This window comes from Monopterus albus, unplaced genomic scaffold, assembly GCF_001952655.1.
Source record: "Monopterus albus unplaced genomic scaffold, M_albus_1.0 scaffold86.1, whole genome shotgun sequence".
In the NCBI taxonomy this organism is placed as follows: Eukaryota; Metazoa; Chordata; class Actinopteri; order Synbranchiformes; family Synbranchidae; genus Monopterus; species Monopterus albus.
In genome coordinates, this window is record NW_018127966.1 from 387,361 (window position 1) to 409,619 (window position 22,259).

At 40.1% G+C, this 22,259-nt stretch overlaps 1 protein-coding gene across 1 annotated transcript in view; it reads left to right on the forward strand.

Moving 5' to 3' along the window:
• Nucleotides 1-18,749, forward strand: part of fgfrl1a (fibroblast growth factor receptor like 1a) — a 73,934-nt gene extending 55,185 nt beyond the window's left edge. Inside the window, exons 4-8 of the mRNA XM_020607496.1 lie at nt 7,167-7,244; nt 11,668-11,958; nt 13,947-14,119; nt 14,257-14,437; nt 15,278-18,749. Of these exons, the coding sequence (XP_020463152.1) occupies nt 7,167-7,244; nt 11,668-11,958; nt 13,947-14,119; nt 14,257-14,437; nt 15,278-15,705 (1,151 nt within the window). The 3' untranslated portion in view covers nt 15,706-18,749. The remainder of the gene's footprint in view (nt 1-7,166; nt 7,245-11,667; nt 11,959-13,946; nt 14,120-14,256; nt 14,438-15,277) is intronic.
• Nucleotides 18,750-22,259: the final 3,510 nt, after the last annotated feature.

Sequence of the window (22,259 nt, forward strand, 5' to 3'; positions counted from 1 at the left end):
CATTATCGCTAAAGGAGGCAGAGGAATAACTGAGCATGCGACACTCCGAGCAAGAAAAAGGAGGAGAGGAAGAGGGGGAAGCCATTGCTCTCGATTAAGCTACTAGCTTAGCTAGCTTCTAAACTAGCCGACCTAAAGTAGCAAGTTAAATTTGGTAGTTAGCAAGAACTTCTGCAAAACAAGTGCTTTAAGTGGTGCAAGCGTATGTTGCCACTCAAAAATTCAGATGAACCTAGAAAATAGTGAGTTTAATTCCTAAACAATCTGGAAGCAAGCACAACGCAGTGCAAATACAGAAAACAGGAAATGAGTACGGTTTACCGCAGGAACCAGCAGTCTGTCAAAGGTGTTTACAGTTAATAAATCTCTCTGTGCGCTGTTGCCCTTTTCCAGTTTTCCTTGTCCCTCCTGCTTCTGCTTGACTTGTTCTAAAAGTCAGTCAGATCCCGTCTTGTTCACCCTCTTTCTCCATCGCAGCCCCTTTCAATGTCGCTCTCTCATGCTGTTAATAGAGGACTGTGTAGCAGTAAGTTATAATGATTTCCATAAGGTTGCACAGCCTCTCTACAGGCAAGAGTGTAAATCACAATGGCATCTGTGTGTGCATGCAAACAGGTCTGTGGAGTAGAGTACATGTGTGCATACGTGGATACTGTGTGCACTAATACCTGCTTTTTTCTCTTGAGAATATGGGAGATTTAAGCTCATAAAGCTTGACTTTTACCTCTGGACCATCTGTCAGAACAGTGGATTCTTTTTTTACCATACACTTTGATTTACACAGTCAGTGAAGTAACTAAAATATGGAAAAGGGTCATTATAAATTCACAAAGCCCAAACCTATGCTTTTACCTTCCTTGTTTTGTCCAATCAACCGAACAAAACCCAAAGATACTGAATCTACAGTGATATAAAAAAGAGATTAGCAGAAAATCCTCACATTAGAAAATTTGAGAGCAGCAATTTTTTTGCAGTTTTGTTTAATAAATGATAAAAATTGTTACTGATTAACTTTTGTTTAGTCCCCGTAGTGATTTCAACTCAAGAGCGTTGGTGTTTTCCTGAGCATCCAGCTGACTTCACCAGGAGTTTGCTGTGGAGACAGATGTGCTGACAGGAGCCGAGAGATAAATCTCCATAACAACTGAGCCAGATTTATTCATTGAAAAAGGTTATTTGTTATGGTAGGAAACAAAAAACTAGTTAATTTGGTTTGTTTTGTTAAAATATTATTCTTATGAAATACTCTGCATTATGATGTTGAGCTTCTGGCTAATGCCCTAAAATATCAGAAGTGCCCTGCAGATGCTTTGTCACTATAAAAACTAAAAAAGAAAGTTGTTGGTGAATTGAGTAAAACCTATTAATTTCCACATTGATATCCGTGTTTGTTTTACACCGTGCAGTCTGTCATCAGTGGGTTGGCTTATTACCATCTACAATAAACAGTTACTGTCCATGGAGGATTACATGAGCCACTAATTACATCTGAAACATGACCCACCGGTTTCCACACAACAGCTCCAATTTTACAATTTGGACCCAGAGCTACAGTATATAAATCTAACCATTTGTTACAGTGACACTGTGTGTAATGTTGCAACACACTGCTTATAAATTCCTAAAACGACTGTGGCTGCAGAGAAAAGTATGTTTGGAACGTGGGGTCAAACTGCTGGACAACTGTGGTGTAATACTTTGTGAAAGAAAGACAAACAGAAAAAGGCAGAGGGAGATTTTACATCTCTCTTGTTACCCCTCTGTGTCAAAAATGTGTAATCTCTTGTGTTATTCCATCACGCACAATATTTGGCTTATAAGAGAAAACCACACGACATGTGGTTTCGTTGTTTCCAGAGTTATGATGGCGTTATAATTACAGTGTGTGTTTTACTAGGGGGTCAGTGCCCCGACAAGCCAACTGCTGAAGGACGAATGGTGTTTATTCTGCTGGTTGTTAAAGTACATGGGTTTGGCGGAGGGCAGTTCCTGGCAGAACTCTACTGAAGAATGGGATTTTAAAATGTATCTGTCTGACACATGTTCAACATTTATCATCTTGTCCTGTCACCCAAGATCTTTTAAAGGTAATGGAGATATCAGGGATGATTGTAACACCTTGTCTTGAACATTATTAACTCAGTGGCTGCTCCTGCTAGGTCTCTCAAACCTGGATACATGGTACCCGTATTTATCTACAAATAAAACTTGTTCGGATGACGAGTACACAACCACAGATTATGTAAGTTAATGTGAAATACAAAGGGTTCTGTTGTTACAGCCTGCCCCCAACTACTGGGGTGAGTTGTAACACTAGCTGGGATGGATGTGGCCACATCATCAAACTTATACAAGAATTTTATTGACTATAGTGAACAATTTAAAGGGACAAAAGGTTAGGTTAGGTTAGGTTAGGTTAGTGTTAGGCACATACTGGCTGGGGTAAGGTTCGAGTAAGTCTCGAGGAAATTAATGTGGGTCAATGTAAAGACCTGCAGACTGACAAATATACGGGTGGGGGGTTGTATTTCAGAATGTGGATGTGTAATGAAAAGGGTTAATCACTGTCACAGTTGTGGCAAAGGTAGACGGTGCCTCTGGGGTGCAGGGCCGGGGTCCCCGAACTAATAAACTACTTCCTTGACCCACACTTCTTTTGGCCTTGACTTTGCAAAGTGTTCATGCACACAGTGCAGAGATTCTCATTGTCAGAGGTGTCAGAATCTCTTGGTCATTGGGCTTCTGGGATAAGGGGGTTGTCATATGGAGGTGCACAGTTACAACCATCCCCACCCCAAGCAGCCATTACATACTGTAGCTAACAGTTTTTGCATGTGGGTTGGAAGTTAGCATGAATGTAAAGCATCAAATTAAGCTATAGAAACGGCTGCTTTAGGTTATAGAAGTCAAACCTTTATGTCTACAATACAATGAAAACTAGGCATTTAATTTGTACCTGAAAATCAGTTATTGTTCATAAAATCCATAGTGTTGTTCACAGAGACGTGCCACTTGTCCTGTCAGCTCAAAAAGAAAAAAAGGGAGTTTATGATAGTGATAACAACTGTGCAGCTTTTACAACTGACCTGGTGTTACACTCTCCCGTCTCCCCTACACTAATCTCTGTGGTCCTAAAGGTCACTTTCAGACAGATTCAGAGGTCCTCTGATATCTTTCTTCTCACAAAAGTTCCGTTTTTTAAGCTGTTGTGAGTTGCTCTTTTTTGTCCTAACAGTAATAGTGGCTATCACTTTGCTAAACAAGCTGAAAATAGAAAGTGCATTACTTTCTGCTAAAGCTTAACAGTCTTCCTCAGGAAAGATCAGCAGATGGTATTTTGTAAAAGCTTTAATGCACACGTAATATGATGAGAAGCCATACTGTATAGTGGTCTAGGTTGGTGACAAAGTTAAACAATATAAACATGTATTTGACAAGTGGCAGAATTAAACCCTAGCTTTTAAGTCAACATAGAGCAACATTAGCAATTTTATCTCAACTGAGCAGAGTACATCTGCTGAAGAAATCATTGAACTACAGCTACTAAATGGACTGTGCAGTGAGGCTGTTTTCTCTTTAGGTCAAGAATGAACTTGGAGTCTCAGGGAAAGAATAAAGCTTATTGTATGAAGTTAAAATTAGAGCCAAATAGCCTCCATTCAGACTTTGGAGATTATTTGAGGGCATTTCTGATAATTTACACAGTGTGTAGTTGGATTAAACCTCAATTTTGGTTAAAAAGAAAAAGTAATTTGCCTGCAACACTTAAACCAAGCTGAATCTGGGTTTAACTGAACAGTACCTCTTCTTCCAGCGTTACGTAAAACTTCCTGTCTGAATTATAAAGTGACACATCAAGTGAAGTGTGAGGCAAGCTGTGCCTCTGTAAAGCCTGAAACTCTACTATCATTTTTAGATCACTATCAGTGATTTACTGGGTTTGTCAGGTATACAAACTCTCATCAGAGCTGCTGGTTTTGGCCCTTTTGCTGCAACAAGCAGCAGCCAGTAGGAGTTGGCACAGACATACAGTATCTCTCTCTCCCTCATACATCAGCATACACTGAGGTTTTGTCCACATATCCAGTGTCTCTATATTAAAACCTGGAAGGACATGACCCTTTAGGAAAACACTGGTCCCCTGGACACCCGCACACATACAAACACACACTGGACTGTTCATGCTCAATTCTGAGTGTGTTTGTGTCCAACTACTGCCGTTTTTCAACATACCTAAAAGTAAATACAAGAAGGGGCTATAAAAATACACACACACGCTCATTCACACAGGGGTACCCAGTCAGTGAATATGTGAAATGTAGCACACTATTGAACCATTGCCCCCCTGAAAAGAGAGAGTAATGAAAAGAAAAGAAATGAAGCCGTAAATGAAGAAGAGAGATTGAAAGCAAACTCGTGAGGTGAGAGAGCAAAAGAAACAGAAAAGATTTAAAAAGGAGTACAACACAATAAAAGGATGATCACTGATATGTTTTATACTCTTGTTACAAAGAAAAAGGTTGTTCAAAATGGAAAAAAACTGCTTGTAAATGTTTGTATACTACACTGGCTGTGGAGCTTTGGGTGGCGTTTGATGCAAGCAAATAATTGGATGGTGATCATTTTTTCCCACATCTTCTGTAAGTACTGTAAAAGTTTTAAATGATGTGTGTGGACAAGAGCGAAGACAAGAAGAATATGATTTTAAAAAGGGCATTAATCAGAAACAATGGGCCCATGGGCCAATGGCACATTGTTTTAATGTTGTAGTATCTGTGCTCTTTAAGGTTTTATGGGGTTTTTATGAGTTTATCATTTTTTTTGTGTTCAGTTTGTATGAAACTGCACTTTTGGTCATATATCACTTTGTATCCCCTCTTTCTTGTTGTTCCTTGGCACTGCTAGTCTGTCTTCAGCAACTGACACAGGGTTTGGCAATCGCACGCTGGTTATGTTTGCCATGAGCAGATTCTTGATTAAATGTACTATATCATTTTACGTAGTGATTGAAGATTACAACCATGTGGCCCTCAAGTGAAGGATTGCCATTAGTGTCTAAACCAGAATTATAACCTATTTATTTATTTATTTAAGCACTGTTCAGGTCAGGTTATCCAAGCTTACACATGGTATCTTCTTCACTCAGCATCCCAGTTACTAACGACAAACTGCTCTGGTTCTCTGTTAGACTGGGGAGTTCCCAGTAGACGTGTCCCCAGATTTGAAATGAAAACTGCCGAGTGCTCATATAGTCAAACATGTACCTGGGTAAATACTTCTGTGTGAAAGTTCTGTACAAACGTACTCTGGCTTCTGATCTGGAGCTTAGGTGGGCAAACAGATATTTCACATTACAGTGTCTTATTGTTTGTAAAACCTGCCTTCATGTATGCATCTGTTCGCTGGGTATATGTGCATGTATGTGTGTACTGGTTGTTACAGACACCAGCCAAAGTGTCTGGCTGAACATTAAAAGGCGGACCAGGATCAGAAGAAAACATTTTGTTTATTGAAAACAGCTGAAGCAGAGAGGGAGTATGTGTTCTACTCTTGGAGCTAAAGAAGGGTCGAAAAGTGACTCTCCTGGCAGAAATCTGTTCTGAAGCCTGGATGTCAAACGTGTTGACAGAAGCATGATTTCCTGGTTTCACACTGAAAGACCTGAGCTGTGTTACAGTTGTATTCACCAAAGAACTAAAAATGTCACATCCCATGCAACGAGTCCCACCAGGCACATTCAGCCTGCTCGATCTCTGCTCTGTGAACCTCTGAACATCTTTGGATAAAGGCTTTCTCTTCAAGCCATGGTCAAGTAATAATAGAGGAATCTAGTTTTTCCCCTGCCTCAGTATCAGAATATACAGCTGCGATACATGCATTAAAAAGGTTTTGAATCTGGGAAATGCGTTGATACTCTGGATGCACGTCTGCATGCACAGTGGAAGCGGGCCAACCCCCCTCTGTGAGAGGGTGTGTAGGAGGTCTGCCAAGTAAGGTTTACAGCCTCACACCAGGCCTGGGGGAGGGTTTGCTTGCTGTTAAGAGTGCTAAACCATGTTCCCCCTTCAGATCAGACCCCCATGCCGCTCGGCTTCAAACGCGCTACCCTTTCTCAGAACACGCTGTGCATGTGGCAAGAGGGAGGGATGAAGCGGGAGTCAGAGGGGGGGAAGGAGGAGTGAGGTTTAACAGGAATACTGGCACCTCAAATTACCACTTAGTCACATCACGCAAATGCACCCACACAAGTACTGACACACCCATGCAGGAATTCATATCACACAGCCTGCCAGTATGCTATTAATACCAACCCTGAGGATGCAGGTCATGCCTCATATTTACATTTAAAATACCACTTTTGTTCCATCATCCAAATAGTGACATTTATAGCTCTGAGCTTTCAGGTAGTCTTTTAATACCCATGTGCACAATAAACCTATCCATTTACAATTAAACGCACACTCTCACATACCTTTTTAATGTGGTCCGAGGCCGTTTAGTCCTTTTTCTTTCTTTCTTTCTATAACCACCTTCAAGTTGTAGCTAACATTTCACCTTTGACAGAACTGATGCTGTGCTGTATTAGCCCTCCTCACCCTCCTGGTAAAGGTCCACTTGGATACACCAGTTCCATCTGAAGTGCCGAATAGACATTTCTTTTTTATTATCAGGAAATGTGATGCTAGTCCATTGCTGAGAAGTGTGAAATGCATGGTGTAGTGGTGAGGTAAGACTACTGGATGGAAAATAGGTTTTTAAAAGCCAGACATTACATTGTATGGTGCAGTAATTGTTCTGTCTTATTGGTATGACAGAAAAAAAGCTGCACCTCAGGTCTAAATATTTTCAGATGCTAAAACCCACTGACTCCCTAACTTGTATCAGTCTGTCTCCAATTAAAAATTCCTTGGATTTATGTTGAACAATGATACCTCATGACCCTATGCATCATATAAAACTGTCTGATGCTGACAGAAAACAGACAAATTCTTCCTCACTCACAAACATGCCTGAAGACTCAAGGAGCTTGTGCATGTAGTGAATGCTTATTGCAATCTAATGCAAGTGAATATGCATTTTTGAGTTTGTATAGTTTCACTCATTCAATTAGTCAAATGTGGTCAGTTAACTAAAGACACTTCTTGTATTTCTCTCTCCTTCCTCAGATGACTCCAGTTCAAGAGGTGGAGCAAGGACAGCCAATGGCGATTCTGAACATGCCCCGGAGCTGGCTGGCAAACTAGGTAACCACATGTAGATCTATAAATCTTTGGAAATGAAAAGGAAGCCTAGAAGTAACGCTTTAGATAGCTGAGATTGTGTAATGTTTTAAAAATACAGTAGCATACTGTACAATAAACACCTTGCAAACTGTCAGAGAGGAGAAGGTGAGGGTGTACTGTTTGCCCACACACGGTCACAGACACACATCAGGGTGCTTGCATAAATAATTGGCTCTGACAGAGTGGAGAACAGTCTATTTGTGTGAGGTGTGATTTGGTGGGGCACATTCCTTCCTCCTCCAAGCCCCTCTAGTCCCCCCTGGATCTCTGGTCGTGTAACTTAACCCTTCTTTCTTTCTTTGCTGTTATCCTTTTTTTCTAACTACTTTCCTTCGCCACCTCTCTTTCTCTGGGTTAAATATCTGTGCACACATAATTTAACATCAACAAAAGTTTGCTTTTTTTTTGCTGCACTCTTTCATTGTTTTCTTGCACTCATTGTTTCTCATTATCGATTTGTCTCTCTGGGCTCAGAAGCAACCAGACGTACGCACTCACTGCTTAACTTTACCCCAGATTAACGTTTGCTGCGATGCAGTGACATCCAGCAAGGCATGATGGTAGCAGCGAACAAGCACAACAGCACGCAAAGAGGCAGATCCAGATGTGAAAGTTATGCAGTGCAGACGTTATTCCATTATTTTGGCACAAGCATGCCTTCTTCAGCTCACATCATACAGTATATAAAGCTTCTGGAACACCTGGATGAATAAAATCTTATCTACAGTACATTACGTACCACGCACAGCTGATATATCCTTAGACTCTATATATCTAATGGACAGTATCATTTAAGGTGGATTACTTGTAGATCACTTCTTTAATTCGTACACAACCATGAATATTTTAACGGCCGTTTGTTTGTTTACTGGGTTGTTCATAGCATAACTCAAGTAATTAATGGATTTGAGTTTTTTTTTTGGTTAGGTAGGGTATGGCCCATGGAATAAGCCATTAGATTTTGGTGCTGATCTGGATCCAGAAATTTTTATTAAAGGATTCTTCACCATTGTGAGATAGGACCGGTTTCAATTTTGCTTCTAACTCCATACAGAATTCCTACAATGGACAATGTGGACAAGAACTGCATGATAATAACCACATAAGATCTACCACACACCAAACTGAGACCGGCATCCAAGTAATATTCTGAATCTGCTGATCCAGAATGTTCATATGACCCCTAGTACTTCTGTGCAGCATCTCAGCTGGTTGCCTCTATGTTACTTCCTCCATCTGTAGTTTGCCAAGAAATAGTTACAGCACATAATTCCCATGTAGAGCTGTTGTTTTCACATTTCTCGTTTTGTGCAGATAAATAAACACGATATGTAGAAATGATTAAGTTTTAGAGGTGATGTTAGTATAATTCTGAATTTTGGACAGAGCCAGGTTAGCTGGCAAACTGCCTCCTTTCCTATACTTCACACACAGACAAGGGTGGTATCATCAACAATTCAAACTAATTAATCCTAACCAAAGTCCAAGGTTTTACACATTGAATCCCACTTTTAATGCCAGCCTTCTAATGTTAACTTTACACAAGTCCTACCCTAAACTACCTAAGTCAAGAGCAGTCAAAAAAAACCTCAGTGAACAAAAATCTCCATAGTCTCAAACAGTCTTAAGTCCCATTGGACATGACTAGTCCCTCTCTTACACAGACGTTTTATGTTACTCTGATCAAAGCAGGTCAGTAGTATTTTTACACTGTGGTGTTGACGTGGCCCATGAGACCCAGAACAAGCCCCCCCACCCTCCCATCTTCTCCACTTTTGTCAGTTTCTTTTCACCCTCATGTCTCCTTCATGTGCCCCTTCATTTACCTTCTGCTTTTTTATGGGTTGATCTTCACTTCTTTGTCTTTATTCTCACATTTTTGTTGTTGTTGTTGCCATCACTCCAGATTTATTTTTCTGTTTTTAGCAAACTGTTACGCTTCAGTATGTTTTAATCCTAATAGGAACTTTGCTTTGTTGCCCTTACCTTGTTTGATTTGCTTCAGCTTGGACATTACCAATCAGTTCGGTTTAATTGCACTTTGCTGTATTTTGTTCATTCTTTTGTTCATTATGGGGGTGGCTGTGGCTCAGGAGGTAGAGTGGGTCGTTTCCTAACCGGAGGATTAGCAGTTCGATTCCCGGCTTGTCCAGTCAACATGTCGAGGTGTCCTTGAGCAAGACCCTGAACCCCCAGTTGCTCCCGGTGATGTCACCGGTGTGTGAGTGCTTGGGAGTGCAACTGGGTGAATAATGTGTGAAAGTGCTTTGAGTGTGCTGTAAAAACATAGAAAGGTGCTATACAAGTATAAGACCATCTAGTCACATTTTTATCCAGTTCAGCTGCACTTTGCTTTGGCTCTTTCCTGATAGTTTCAATTAATTTATGTGAAGCAAGTGCATCTTATGTAACTGTCCATCTGACATTGCCAAAAACACTGGCTGCTATTAAACTATTAATTATTATCTTCTGCTTCTCCGCTCTGCTGTCCTCACTCTCTGTTAGATCTATTGACTCTGGTCACAGTTCAGCTGTAGTCCAGTAGCTTTTCTCAGACTCGGGGGGACAAAGGCGAGACTTAAAAGCCTTTCGGGTATGTTTGTTTTGTCATCCTGCCCAGCTTCGGGTCGGCCAGCAGAGAGCTATATTCTGCTGAATAATGCAGCCGTAGTGAAATCTCCGGATTTGAACGCACAAACCTGTCACATAACTTTTCCTCCTGTTTGTTTACCCAGAGCTAGAATAATAACGGAGTCCAGCGAAAGAGTTGCAACTGCAGGCTGATTTATCGGCCTGTTGATGGCTATCTGCTGTGGCTTGAACATGAGGGCTGTAAAATCAAGCACTCCTGTGAATGATTTCCTCTCCTCCTTCCTCACTGGGTTGTTTTTCCCGCGCTTTGATCTGTTTTTACTGCTAACTGATTGTTGTATATTTTTTTGTTGTTGTATATTTTTTTGAAGGGATATGTGTGTATGAATAGATGTGTGGGGCTAGTGTTTGGCCATTTTACTTATTTGTAAAGAGGCTAGATGTGGTTCAGCTGTGCAACTGTGTGGAGCGATGTGAATGTTTGAATTGATGTATAGGGTGAACTAGTCATTTTATGTTTGGTAAGAAGGCATGTGCCTGGGTAAAAGGATGTTTGGTGTGATGCTAAGTCACTGTCTAGTATTTAATGACTTGCACACAGATTTGCAGTCATGACCAGACTTTTACATTAATGTTACAGCGCTGATTAGTGAGTTTCTGGGTTTTACAGGCGAATCTCATTGATGCACAGGCCAGGGAGGGTCAGAGGTGCTTTATCAGTGGAAAACAAGGAATCTAGTGTTTCTGTCTGTGAATATGTATATTGTAGTTTGTACGTGTGGGTTTTCAGCCATGTGAGTACGTTTTTGTGTTAGAGCGATGAGGACATGTTTCAAAATCTTTTCCCAAACAAAACAATTAGGGTTTATTACATCAAATGAGGTTGTATATACCAAGAGCCATACTGCTGTATGTCGTTACAGCACAACATGATGTTCCTGGCACTGCCTGCAGCAATGACCTAAGCCTGTCTAATGCTCCTTACACTGAAAAAAATGTCCTGCTTAACAAGTTACCATATTTCACATTCAGGCCTAAAATATATTCTCTGTAAACTGAGGCTCTTCAGTTTGTTCGTAATAACATTTTTCTTGATAACAAACCTTTGTGAAAACACACTTTAAAGATTTCAGTGGTTCAGTGAATAAAAGCAGCAACACACAGTTCATAAAGCCGAGAAAACGTGCCTGTAATATCATGGCTATTATACATCTCCAGCTGCTCCAGAGATCCCTTCGGTGAATGCACAGTTCACCTTCCTGACATTTTGAATTTTCTGAGACAGAGACATTTATTTATATCATTAACAAAAATAGTTATAGAACAAACCAATATAACCTGAAACACAGGAGGCTTCAAACATTTCTGTGTCCCAGCCTCCTGAGATAACGGGGCTTTGATCGCTCACTACGTCTAATAAAAGTGCCACATAAGAATCTGATGAATTTCACAGTCTCTCCCAATCCGCTCTCCCTCCAGTGGTCTGAAGGACAGAACACTGCTTGTAAATAAAGCTGCTCTTTAAACCATTTATCTGTAGTAATAACATCTTCTGGTCTCTTCTTTTCTTTTGACGCTACCTGCTATACTGACTGAGAGCTGTGTGTGTTTTGTTCTTTTTTGTGTTTATCTCTCAAATTTTAAATTTGTTATAGAGTTTTATCCAGACTACACTTAGCTCAAACTCCCATATTGTGCAAACAGTCAAAAGCTACACAACTTATTTTACAATGCTAGATCTTTCATAAATTACAGCGTCAGTTCTCCCTTTTATCTGTCCTTGCACTTGCAGTCGGTCCACGTTTCACCCAGCCTGCAAAGATGAGGAAGCGTGTCATCGCTCGCCCAGTGGGCAGCTCCGTACGCCTCAAGTGCCCGGCAAGCGGTAACCCTCGCCCCGATATCGTCTGGTTGAAAGATGGTCGACCGCTGGTGGATGAGGACGGTGGAAGAGGAGAAGGGAAGAAAAAGAAGTGGACTCTAAATCTGAAGAACCTGACGCCGGAGCACAGCGGGAAGTACACCTGCCACGTCTCCAACAGAGCAGGAGAGATCACTGCCAACTACAAAGTGGAAGTCATACGTGAGTCTTAATGAGTTCTATGCAAAGTGTTACTTCAGATAAACACAGGTTCGTTTCTTAAAAACACAAGTATACTCTATGTTCCAGAAAGAGAAACAAGGGATTCTCAAAAATATACATTGGTTATCAAAGCAGAAAAGAGCGATGCCACGTTTTTACAAGAAAACCTGGTTTCAACCAAACTCCATCATACAGTCTTCAGCAGCAGACAGTCATTGCATTTAGAATTTAATTATATAACTCTTCATGTACAAATGAAGAAAATGTGAATTTTTGATAATAAGTATTGATGAAATGCTTATTTGTAAAGGATCGTCTGTTGATTCCTGAATACATTTAAATGTCGCTGCCTACAATATTAGGTTAAGTCTAACAAAAACTCACACACATTTAACGTAAGCAGCTTTACTCTTTGCCTTTTTAGAAATCAGTTGATAAATGTACTATTAATATCACTCAATGAATCGACTAATCATGTCAGCACTACTTTTGAGTATGTAAAAGTGTGGCAGCCTGTGGTCATTTCATGCTGTGATATATCGATTTTGGAATTGTGGTGTGTGCATTGTTGAGCATTTCCTCTTACACAACATTATGCAGTACATAATAGGTGTATTACTGTTTGACTAACAGGCCTGTCTGGCTAAATAGCAGGGTTTGAGTTAAGTTTTGCTTCCATCCTGACTCATAGTACAGTGAATTTAAGATTGTATAATCTAAAACACAATAATTAAGTTATCAACCATTTAAATGATTTGTTGGCAATGTCATCTGTCTTTGCTTTCATAAGAAACCGACGCACATGTAGGTCCAACTGCGATCATGAACGCTGCTTGTGTTAATTCATTTCATGTGAGTCTTTTAGGCATTGTGGTTGGTTGTAACTTGCAGAGTAAAACTAGAGGGCAAACATTCACCACTGTGCTGGCAACTGAGTCGCACCAAGAATAGAAGTTTAAAATAGGTTATAAAAGCCTCCTTTCACTTCAGTGGCACTTACTGATCACTGCCAGTCTGGTCTGTACTAAACATCAGCGAGGAATGGTCAACTGGTTTTTCAGGTTGAAAGAGGAGCCAGCTGCAGTTTTGGCTTAAAAAAAGGTCGAGTTTTGCTGTTACAGGCAGAACGCATGTTACGGTGGGTTGGGAGTGTTTTTGATGCATTAGGCCATGTTGGAAAGCTCCAGTAGCTGTTTTGACACTGGATTATTTAACTGTTTGGTGGAGAGTTGGTGCTGAATTTTGCATGTGTGCACAGAACTGTATGCTGCTGAGTGTGATAGTTCTGGTGAGTGGCTCAGACTAGCTCGGACTCTTTTCTCACCACATCTGTTATACATTAAAGTACAGTTGTAGTTTCTCCTGAAAGACTACTAATGCACACACACACACACACACACGCACGCACACAGAGGAATTAATTCAAAAAGGGAAAAGAAATGAAATCAAACTAATTTTCGCGGGTTGTGTTCCTGTGAGACTAAAAAACAAATGCTGTCCTGTCAGGTGTGTTTATTCTGCTGTATAAACTAAGGAACAAAAGGCAGGAGCTGAAGATAAGGGGTGTGTTTGTGTCTTCAACAGAGAGGGAGGATGTGGTGCTGAATACATCAGATACTGCGCAAATAGTACTTTCAAACCATATTATATTCTCTCTGTGTTCTTTCAGTTCAAAGCACATACCAACTCCTCACTGTGTTTTCCCCAGTTTAAATTGTGATTACAGCTGAATTTGACACATTTACACTGTGTTGACTGAAATATTTTTTTTCTTTCAAGCATGTAAAGACAGTTGACATGTCAACACACATAATTTTACACATATCCAACAAATGCTAATCCAAAATAAATTTGTTTATACCTAGTACATGCTTGAATGGAGTAGGAAGAAGTCAGACTTATCCAGTCCTACCAGTCCTATAATTTAATATTGAATATAGTTTCTCTTTCTGTACTTGGGCTTGTGTCTTTTGTCTGTGTTTCTGCAGAGCGTACCAACTCTAAACCCATTCTAACTGGTACCCACCCAGTCAACACTACAGTGGACTATGGAGGAACCACATCTTTCCAGTGTAAAGTCCACAGTGACGTCAAGCCGGTTATTCAGTGGCTTAAAAGAGTTGAACCTGGTGATGAAAACAAATTCAACTCCACCATTGAGGTACGCATGCAGTGCTTCAGTCGTTTACCTGTAAAACACAAATTGGCACTATCTTGTAAGGTTGATTTTGCCAACACAAATTCACAGTCTGCTCGAGGTCAAAGTGATAAAGGTTTTCTATATTTGATCACATGCAGGTTGGAGACCACCGCTTTGTGGTCCTGCCTACTGGAGAAGTTTGGTCCCGTCCTGATGGGTCTTACCTCAATAAGCTGCTGATAACCAGAGCCAAGGAGGAAGATGCCGGCATGTACATCTGCCTGGGAGCCAACACTATGGGCTACAGCTTCAGGAGCGCCTACCTGACCGTGCTGCCAGGTCAGAGGATGAAGAGACAGAAACTCACATTAATCACATTGAAAGAGAACTGTACAAAATCAAGTTGATTTTTCTCTTTCTGGTCTAATATACTAGAGATTCTCGTCCCATTGGTTTCACAAAGCACATGCCTCTGTCTGTAACTGAGCTGCAGTGATTAGTTGAGTAATGAATTAGTTTACTGATAGAAAATGAATAGAAATCTATATTGAAACTTGAATAATTATTTGTAATTTTTTAAAGCAAAAATGTCAAATATTTGCTGCTTCTCAGATGTGCAGGTTTGATTCTTTGTCATGAATGATAATAAACTAAATATTTGCTTTCAGACTGTTTGGACAAAAGAAGACATTTAAAGACCTTTCATCGGGCAGATGAAATTTAAAAAATGTTTCACAATTGTGTAACCTTTTGTAGTCAGAAGAATGGTTCAAATAATTAAGAAAATAACTGCCAGATGACTCAGTAATTAAAATAATTGCTAGTTGCAGCCCCAGTCTATAAAACCGCCACATGTTAACATGTTAGGAATTAGCTAGCACGTTGCCAGAGCTACCAAACAAACCAGAGACCTAACCTTAACAAACAAGAAAACATGATAGTCCCATAGCACCCAGCAGGCACAGGTTTGTTTTCTCTGGAACAGGTGGAAATTAATGTCCTATGGGGTCAAATTTGTCCCATTGCCCACAGAAATAGTTACATAGGAAAGTGGCGCCATGTGCTTTGTTTGAGAGGGCCTTGTATATGTCTTGGGTTTCAGCTGTGTATAACTAAGGTTGTTATTCTCCAGGAAGGTTTTTCCTTTCATTTGTTTTCTTGTCTCTCCTCCTTTCACAGATCTGAAGCCTCAAACCAACTCTGTCCCCACAGCAGCATCTCCAAGCCTCCCCTGGCCTGTCATTATTGGAATACCTGCAGGTGTCGCCTTCATCTTAGGCACCGCCCTCCTCTGGTTCTGCCAATCAAAACGCACCTGCTCCTCTTCTTCCTCGTCATCCTCCTCTGCTCTTCCCGCTGCTCAACGTCTATCTGTGGCCGGTCGTGACCGAGCCTGCCCAACGCTGCCTGCACAACTGACCAACGGGGACAAAGATTGTCTTTCATATGAGGACTACATTGCCCATCAGCAGCTGCTCCTGGCTCAAGGAAGTGCTGCGTTGGCTCCGAAGGTCTATCCAAAGATCTACACAGATATTCACACACACACGCACTCACACGTGGATGGCAAAGTGCACCAGCACCAGCACATTCACTACCAGTGTTAGCAGCAAGGCTGGCAGAAAGCTTTGGTGTTTCACATTCAACTCTTACATGAACATGTGAATGCAGACTCAGCCACAACAGTCTACAGTAACTGCTGACATACAGAGCAAAGAACAATGACAGCCACATGCAAGAGGCCATGTGGAATCATATGCAGAATGATGGGATCATGCTACTTTTCCTCATTCTGCTGTTGTCACGTGTTGTGTGCAATTGGACTTATTCAAGACAAACTATGAAGAATGTAAAGGAAGAAGACAAAGATCTTTACTGAGCATGGGAGCCAATCATCTATGAGAGAAAAATCCCCAAATTTGTTTTACTAAAGTGTGTTATATAATACCTCTTCTATAAATCTCTCCTTTTTTGCTCAGAGGATTTATTTGAAACAACAGTGAACTCAGAGCTTCACTGTAGCTTTACAACTACCCTACAGTGTATTGGCTGCTGTTCTTTGAGTATTTTGGACACAACCACAATTTCCTCAGTAACAGTACAAATACAGCTCACTTACATAAGAAGGCTCCTCATATAGCTACTCTTGTATATAGTGGAATATGATTATATGGCATTTAGCATGCTACTTCATCCTGGATATTCTAGAGAGGACAATATAGCATGTGTGTAATGTAATAGCTTAATTTCAGAGAACATTTCAGGGCATCAGCCCAACTGAGCCAAGAACCACAAGTCAAGACAAACAGCTGTATCCACACCTTCAGTAAAGATCAGGCTGCTGGTTTTTGCTTCTGTCTGCCTGGCAATCAATCTGCTCGTACTCTGGTTAATGAATTTACTGACAGGTTCTGTCTCATTGAAGGCATTTTTATTTCCTATAGAATGGTGGCATTTCCTGTTTGTGTCTACATTCGATACTGGCTTTAGAGGAGAGATGGGTGAAGGATAGCAGTTCTCATGTCTTTAGCCAACAGCACAAAGGGATTATCAACAATGCCTGCATGCAAAATGATGCCCTCTAAGAATTGTTTCCAGATTTCATGGATTTCTGTTGGATCACTGGATATTTCAAAGATTCTTGTTCCTCTCTTATGAGATTTAAAGGGATTAAAAGAGTGAGACTTCATCTTGAACTCTGTAACTTAAGAATGAGACTTTAAGTCCTCAGCTGTTCCTCTTGGAGTTCCTCACACTATGAGAGTGTATGGAATATAAGTGAACAGTGGTTTCCTCTGCTCTGTTCTCCATGCATGGTTTGTTACAAGATAGATGGAGTCATCTGTTGTCTTAGATAAAGGGCTGCCAGCTCAGTGATCATAATGAAACATGGTTCAAACCCATATGTATTTTTTTCACAAGCACTAAAATCCCAAATATAAAGATTACTACTCCATCTACTAAAGCATTAAAATCACCTGTAAACTGCTACTAGTTAGCTAGTTACTGTTAGGTTTAATTTTTCACAATATGTTGCTGGATTATCTTGTTGGAAGTGTTCAGAGACAAACTGATCCCCACCTGATCTCGTTACTTAGTTTGTTCTCTGTCTATCCGTCTAAAGGGTGGGCCACGGAAAAGTAGCCCGTGTACCCGCATTGCCCGTGGCACCGGTATTGGAGGCGGGCTATTTTTCCGTGGCCCACCCTGTATCTGTCTGCCTGCCTGTCTCAGTCTCTCTCTGTCTTTTTTTTTATTGAAGACTGCTCTTTTACTCTCAACATACCACTGCATTATTGCTGTTAATGTTCCTGGTAGATGTTGTACGCAGTCGGTTATAACAGACGTTCTGTTGTTCCTGTGTGTGCTCATCAATCTGACCACTATATAACTGTAAAGATTACATAAAATTATTCATCAAAACAACATTTAGGTTTCAACAGTTTTTCCACTGCAGCCTTCTCTCTGAAAGGCACATGGAGCTGTTTAAAAATCCAAATTATTTTTAAAATGCAGAAGTGTTTATATGTGAAAGATGAAAGAAGCTGTAGGCTTATTGTGCAGTTGATTGTGTTTGTATTAAGTCAATAAAAGATGAGTGGACCTGCAGACCAGAACTTTAGAACAACTGCTAGTTAAGACTCCAGTCTCTTGCTTTGTGTATTTTAAATCCCTTTTGGTGATTTAGTCTGAACCTGTGAAATTCTTTGTATTATTTCAGTCTATGAATTACTAGACTTCAGCCTACTATAGTTACAGCCTTACAGATATAATGAGCCACACCTGTATAAATAAATATTAAACTAATTTTGAACAAAACGCACATCTCGAACAATAGACATTTTGTAACTCTATTATATTTGCTTGTTCATCTTTCCAGCAGCTTCCTCGCTTTTTTCTGTATAACCATTAAATTGCGATTAAAATTATGAAGTACAAATTGAAAAAAATAAACATACAACAAAATGACATATCTGCTAATATACCTTGCTTGCAACAGCTGGAAATGAATATAGCATTTGGAATATTGCATTTGTACCCTGTTTTTGAGATGTTTTTCTTGTCCTTACCATGTTTTCTTTTTTTAACCACCTCCTGAACAACAGGAAAGGTTAACATTTGTCAAACAGTAACATTTTCTCCAGTCACTTTTCTTTTTTAGTGAAACTGTCCTCATATCAGTTTTCACACATCTCACATGTTAAACTTTTATGTGTCATAGCTAAAGTACTGCCATTAGACTGTGTTTGTGTGCACTTACAGTACCACTAGTACATGTATGTACATGGAATGACATTAGTGTGGAAATTATAGATAATATTAGAAAATTGAGTGAGTGCTTTGGATCATGACTTGAGGAACGCGTTGGCCTGCGAAACATCGTAAATGCTAAACTGTCTCATAATTCAAAAGGAAATTGTTTCTAATTTATTTACTTTTGAGCTTCTTTCATATAATTGGGCATTATAGTGCATGAGTGGATTTTGTGTTATAGTCATAAAGTAAGCTACACAGCAAGTACCATTTTTATGTCATTGTAAGATACTGTATTTATACATGCTGACAGAATATACAAAATTTTATTGATAACCTTTGTATTGACAATCTTGTACAGTATATCCTCATTTAGGTAAAAAATGTGTTTTCTCTTAATGTAATCATATTATTGGTGCCATTAAAAAAAGTAAAATGTGTGTGATATTGTCTTTTGTTCTTGAAGGTTCAGTCATATCCACACATCGTGCACATAATATGTGACAATTTAGCAGGTCTGGGAATGTAGGAACAAGATATTGATCTCTACTGATCATCTATCAAATATTCTTTTTTTCTTTCTTTTTTTTGTCCCAGATCAGTTTCTCACTCCTCTATGTCACACGGACACATACAGGGATTCCAGTCCAATGCAACACTCCACAGTACTTATGGGACTGTATTTAAGTGAATGTCCTTCTCTAAATAGCTGTAGCCCTTGCATTGTGAGAGCTACAGATGCTGTTTCATCTGTCAGCGTGTCTGTGTGGAGAGATGACAAATGGACAAGTGCTGCATGCAGATGAAGGGTGTAAAGACCTAGCATCTCTCTCTCTCCGTCATCCAACACATCCTTACTTTGGACTGAGCTCTTGGACTTAGCAACAAGATATACTCAAGCAGTATTCATTCAGAAATGCTGCTTTACATTATGCAGGTGATATAGCTAACACACAACAGTTATTCATTTACACATCCAACCAACACAGGGAAGTATTGATTTTCGATTGGGCTTCTGGCCACCTGATTGTAAATCCAGTATCCAAGATATTGTTTTGTTTATTTTGGTCCACCAACCCCTAAGGGAAATATCTGACTCTGGAGCTGCTGAATGCTCGTCTGTGTTCACCAGCTAGTTGCTAACATTGTCTATCTGCCATTTGCTAGTTAACAGAGCTGAGCTGTCCTTGTTAGGCTTGCTCAATAATCTTTTGCTGCTCTAGCTGCCCACCTAAATGTTCCACTGTTTATACACTGTTTTATGGACTTTACCTGATAAAGTCCTATCATATTAGACAAAAGCTTTGTTCTCCAAATTCCATTTAAATTAGATCAGACTTGACAATAAATAAAACAAGTAATGTATAAGGTTTACAGCTGTGCATTTTTTAAAGAAATGTGAGATAAGTGGAGGGAAAAAATGGCCCAACAGAAGATGCTATACAAAGCAAATACTGTATGTGACTTTGCTGGCTTTTTCCAGCTGTGACATTTGGCTCTCATTCTTCTCTTATCTCAGAGATTATCCTTATCCGCCTTCCTGTGAATTTGATTGACTTGAGGGGGACAGTTAAAGGAGGAAAAGATGAAGAAAAGCGAGGAGGAAGAAGCTGACACAGAGCCGAGCCACTCACAGATGTGTTGAGCTCATTGCTGCTCTGTACTGATGAGACAATATGAGAGAACAGAGGAGATGGATGAAGAGCATAGAGGTGTCAAACAAGAAGGGAAAGAAATATGTAAAACAGGAGAGGAGGGGAAAACATCAGTGAGCCTGGATGTCTCTTCATTCTACTTTGGTTTGTCATATAAATAACAACATTCAAAATGTTAAAATTAAGTTCTGTTAGTTTTTTTTAAGTCAACCTTTGTTTGACCAGATAAATGCTTCATTATGATAAAAATCTGTTCCAGGACTGGTCAGGCAAAGAATGCAGTAAAAGTGGTACAACAATAAACATGTGCAAATATCCAAACTGGTGTAATTGTGAGTTGTGTTTTTATCTTTAATATCGATGTTATTTAACAAAGTAGCCTATGTTGATTTGGGGTGCGGTGGGGGGTACTTTTTGCCCATAGGTAAGCTATTGTAGTTGTGGTGAACGTATGGTTAGAAACCTTTGGAATGTATTTAACTTTTAATGTGTTAGGCTACTTTAGCTCATTAGACTCTCGTTATAAAAAGTCCCACGTGAATATTCTCAAGGCAGCCATGAAAAAGACTGGCTCTTCTGGTAGAGGGGTCGCCAACAAGTAACTCGCTCTGATTCTGACTGAGTAGGCCTACCCCGCCTAAAATCTCAGAGAATATACAATAAAATACAATATTATCCACCACTCAGTAAACCTGCTCCAACTGCAATCCAATCAAATACACAGATGTCCCGCCCTCTTCTGACACATAATTATTATTTGTCAATCACCTGTCAATCAAATGCGTTACGCTATTGTCAAGTTTGTTTACGTCTGGTACGCCGTTCACTGATGTTAGCAACTCTTTTGGATAATGTTGAGTTAAATGATAAAATTCTTCACTTAAATGAGATGATAAACATTTGCAAGAAACAGGTGGTATGTCGGCATGAATTCAGTGCAACATGTTTAGGCTATATTTCAGAAAATTAAGTTACGCCAAATTCATTAATGTTATAGTGACTACATTGGTTTATGAGAAGCGTCTTCTTCTACGATTTCTCGGCGGGTTTATGGACTTGTATTTGCAGTGGACTTCTGAGATCATGGCTTCCTGGGAGAGTTTAAGTAAGTAACACTGAATCTACAATGGGCATCATGTCTGTGTGTTCATGACAGAATTATGGCTGATTTCTTTGACAGTGTGACGACTGCAATCCTTACCTCGTACTGTATCTCCCACTGTCAACAGGGATATTGTCCCTCAGGCAGAAAATATGTACTATAAACTATTGTTTGCAGAGATGCCTCAAATGGTCATGCTTTAAAAAGGTTCGGGCAAATAATTTTTATTTAGAAAAAGAGATGGAACTTTTTTGCCAGTATTTTACACTTCCACTGAAACAGTTTTGAGAACAAACCCTTTAGTCTTTCAGCTCTTGTAGTTTTTCTGGCCTCTTTGCACCAGAAAGTGTGAATTCACTGATGATGTGCTGTGTGAGAAATCCTTTGTGGGCGAAGGTCATCTGTTTTTTTCAACATATATTCTCAATCAGCATTACCATAGTATCATACATCGGTTTTGTTTAAATATTTGTTTAGTGGTTAGCATTGTGCATGTCCCGTACTCTCTGAATGATACTACCGGTACATGCTGCTCACATCAGTGATCACACATTTACCAGAACTTGTTTCTGGCTATTTCAGTCATCACAATTATCTTATGTGCTGCAGCCCTTCTTCCTTGATAGGCTGCATTTTGACACAAATCTTGTCCAGTGCCAGAGCAAATCTTTAGTCCTTTAGACCTTGTGGCCTTGCAGGACCTTCTGCTCGCTCTGGGAGGGTTCTGGTACGCGCTTGGCTGGTTAAAAGGGTGTGAACCCATGGAGGAGATTCCTGGGAGCTTGAGTCAACAGCAGCTGTGGTTGGTGATGAAGAGAAGCTGTCCAGAGAGCTTTTTACTGACAACTGCCTTTTCACTGTGAAAGGATCGCTTAGGTGAATGGAGTCAGTGACCATGAAGGGCTCACACACATGCACCTGGGGGGGAAAACATACCCATATCTGCTCATCCACACTTAAAAGATACCAATACACACTCACCTGGAAAAGAGATTGACACAGTTTAGTATATGCAAGATATGCATGCAGATACATGTGGAGGTTTTTTTTCCACATAGATGCACAGATGCATCGCACAGACACTCACTCACACACACAGATGGGAACAACACAGACACCTGGCCGACATTGAAGCACTGCTCTGTTTGAA